Source organism: Pundamilia nyererei, unplaced genomic scaffold, assembly GCF_000239375.1.
Source record: "Pundamilia nyererei isolate P.nyererei 1_Seehausen unplaced genomic scaffold, PunNye1.0 scaffold00237, whole genome shotgun sequence".
Taxonomy (NCBI): domain Eukaryota; kingdom Metazoa; phylum Chordata; class Actinopteri; order Cichliformes; family Cichlidae; genus Pundamilia; species Pundamilia nyererei.
The window spans coordinates 408,934-412,086 of NW_005187638.1; the positions used below are offsets into that span (position 1 = coordinate 408,934).

General features: G+C 35.7%; 2 protein-coding genes across 3 annotated transcripts in view; one reads left to right on the forward strand and one right to left on the reverse strand.

Moving 5' to 3' along the window:
• Positions 1–293: 293 nt before the first annotated feature.
• Positions 294–2,043, forward strand: LOC102193328 (interleukin-1 receptor type 2-like). The gene is made up of 6 exons (XM_005749112.1): positions 294–343; positions 508–831; positions 916–1,266; positions 1,355–1,471; positions 1,710–1,759; positions 1,861–2,043. Exons 1-6 carry the CDS (start codon positions 301–303, stop codon positions 1,969–1,971), a joined length of 996 nt encoding a protein of 331 aa, XP_005749169.1. The 5' UTR covers positions 294–300; the 3' UTR covers positions 1,972–2,043.
• Positions 2,044–2,645: 602 nt separating this feature from the next.
• LOC102193616 (uncharacterized) overlaps positions 2,646–3,153 on the reverse strand; it is a 5,544-nt gene continuing 5,036 nt past the window's right edge. The window contains exon 6 of one of the 2 annotated variants that reach the window (XM_005749113.1): positions 2,646–2,780. In XM_005749113.1, coding sequence (XP_005749170.1) covers positions 2,715–2,780 — 66 coding nt within the window. In that variant the 3' untranslated portion in view covers positions 2,646–2,714. The remainder of the gene's footprint in view (positions 2,781–3,153) is intronic. The other variant, XM_005749114.1, reaches the window with a different exon arrangement.

Genomic DNA, 3,153 nt, shown 5'->3' on the forward strand with positions numbered 1-3,153 from the left:
GAGTTTGATGTATTTGAGGTATTTCTTGCAGCATTTATTACAACCCGGAGTAGAATTGCCATTTGCTTTTCCTGTGCTTAACATCTGACAACATGACCTACTATCAGACAGACGTCTGAAACACTGCAGAAGAAGATGAAAAAGAGGCAAAAAATGTTAAGATCAGTGTGACAGGAAGTGTACTTTTAAGTCTGTTCTGTGTTAACCAATCAGATGCTTCAACCAATCAGATGCTCTAACAAACAAGCACATGTCACCTCTTAAACCTACTGAAATGCCTCAACAAGGACCAGTGTCAACATGGTCATATTATGGATGGTATTGGTTTTTCTCCATGACGGCTGTGAGGGCTTTTTTATTTCTTACTCTGATCACATGTTTGAAATATAATTATTTATGTTGATTTGTGTGTGTGTGTGTGTGTGTGTGTGTGTAATAACACACATTGGAATATGTTGGAATATTTTCGTCTCATGATTCTTCTTTCTATGTTTTGTTTTCACTCAGATTCTCTGGTTCCAGTGAAAACCGCTCATCTTGGTGAAGCAGCAGCTTTAACATGTGCTAGAACTACTAAAGAGATCAGCAGTAGAGTCCAGTGGTACAAGCAGAGTGTCGGAGATGCTCTTAAATTAGTTGTTACATTTTATGGAACTACACAACCTGTTTATACTCCAGAGTTTCCTGAATCAAGATTTGAGGCTAGAATTGATAAACATTTTGGCAACCTGACGATTGTGAAGACGGTCCAAGAAGATGAGGGCTACTATCACTGTGAGCAAGGCAGTTGTGTTAGTGGTGAATGGAGCGGGATGTATTTGTTAGTAAAAGGTATTCAACTGTTCTACTTTTACAAACATTTTAAAAATTTCTGAGCATGTTTTGAAGAATGTCTTTGTGTTTTGTATTACACAGGAAACACTCAGAGGTCATCAAACTATATCGTTGTCCAAAAGCAGATGGAATCAAATCCAGTCTATTCAGGAGACACAGCGACTCTCGAGTGTTCAGTCTTCTCCGATTCTGAGAACAAGACGTGTCCAGGAGATCATAATGTTTTCTGGTTCAGAGCGGGATCTCATCCAAACATCATCTACACTGACGGGAAAAGACATAATGAATATGAGAACAGATCTAACCCTCAGAAAAGATGTGTTTATCGCTTCTCTAAGAGCGTCAGCTCCTCTGATGCTGGGACTTACTACTGCGCTGTGGCCGCATGTGGGGAAATAATATCTGGAAATGGAACTACACTTAATATTCAAGGTACCTGTGCCTGATTTTGTCTCCCGTACTGGAAGTTATACTCAAAACATGTTTTTAAGAACTGATTTTTTTTTTGTTTGTTTTGTAGAGCAAACAACACAACCAGTATTTATTCAAATGACAATATTAATAGCCTGTTTGGCTGTTTCTGTTATTGGAAACGTTTTCTTCATCTGCAACCGAAGGATATGTAAAAAATGTAAAGGTAAGCGTTATCAGTGGTTCAACATTCATGCATTTTAAAAACATAAAACCAATTCAACTTTAAAATCATAAGGAAAAATTATTGAACCGACGGATGACAATTTTTTATGGATTATGCTCCAGAGTGGGTATCATATCTTTGTGAAACTTCAGTAACTGCAGTAAATTGAGAAGGCAATGTCTCATTAAGTGTATTTCACTATCATATATTTATCACGATAATATTTTTTTATGTCAAGGAATAGGAAATGCTGTATCGAAAGTACAAACTGACAACTTGCACCAACCAGTAAGTAATGAAAATGATGCTATAATTTAGTTTAAATATGTCCAAAGATTTTTGTATCTTCATCTAAACTACTTTTTTATTTGCTTTTTGTTACTACGCAGACTGAAGCTAATGATGAAATAAACTATGCTGCACTGAATTTTTCTGCTAGAGAAACAAGAGCGAGAAGGGCAGAGTTTGCTGAGAACCGTGTGCTCTCTATGTTGAGTTGAATGCTAAAGGAAATGTTGAGCATGTCCTGAATTTTAAAATAAACCTCACATTGTGTTACAGATCCCATGCCTGTGACTGCTTTCTGTTTTGTTTTTTTATAAATTAATATAATTAGTAATATGATCACGTGTTTATGTCTATTATATGTATTGTTAAACTTAAATGTAAAAGTATAGGTTCAGGAAACATGAGCTTTGTTTTACTCTAAAGCAGGGGTCTCAAACTCGCGGCCCACGTGCCATTTGCGGCCCACGTCACCTCTACTTGCAGCCCACATATTGATGTAAAGAAATTATTATTTTTTTAATTATTATACGAAAAATGATTTAATATGACGGCAGGGTGTAACAGGCCCTTTAAGTGGCCACTTTAAAGTGGCCCTCCAATGAGATGACAGAAGTGGAGCACGGCTCATTTGAGTTTGAGACCCCTCCTCTAAAGCATAATTTCTGTGAAGTTGAAATAAGGAATAAAAACAATAAACTGTGACTTGACTTTGTCAAATACATGAATCATGAACACATGAGGTACATATAACATAGTTTTAATGACAGCAGATTATTTATTGGTATTTATCCATTTGAGTGGTTAATCAATATTGCATGCATATAATATTAACACAGTAAATATGTAATATATATATATATATATATATATATATCTTCTTCAAAGGGGAAAGATTTACTAGTAGTCTCTTATTCCAGAGTACATGCCGTGCCATCCGGTAGCTCCTGTTATTCTTTCATCTTTTAGCTGTTCTTGAGGGAAAGTCAAGTGCCGCATAGTTTACTCCCACTTCTTCACCCTCCTGCAAATTAGTAAGAGCAAACTGTAATTGAACAATCAATTTCAAGCCTGGTTACGATTTACATTATACGGTTAAAAACACACAGAACATAGTCACAGTTAACTGCAAATACCTCACAAACTCTGCTTCCTATAAGAATAACGATATAAATTAATAACCATAACCAAAGTACTTTTTTAGTGTTAAATTTTAAAAAATGGAAAATGAAAAAAAACAAAGAGTAGGGGAGACCGGGGATAGTTGTAACATTTTTGACATTTCTGTCTGTAAATTGAAGCTCTTTTAAGGTAGTGGATTCAAAATGTAATGCAAAGTATTTACATGTCTCTGCCATTAAATAGTGCAGCTATTTTCTCTGCAGCACAATTACCCA

Excerpts from the sequence above, each read along its gene's own strand:
- LOC102193328 (XM_005749112.1), top strand. The coding sequence starts at position 301 with ATGGTCATATTATGGATGGTATTGGTTTTTCTCCATGACGGCT. Across the intron at positions 1,267-1,354 it reads AACTACACTTAATATTCAAG|AGCAAACAACACAACCAGTA; the intron begins GTACCTGTGCCT and ends TTTGTTTTGTAG. Across the intron at positions 1,472-1,709 it reads GATATGTAAAAAATGTAAAG|GAATAGGAAATGCTGTATCG; the intron begins GTAAGCGTTATC and ends TTTTATGTCAAG.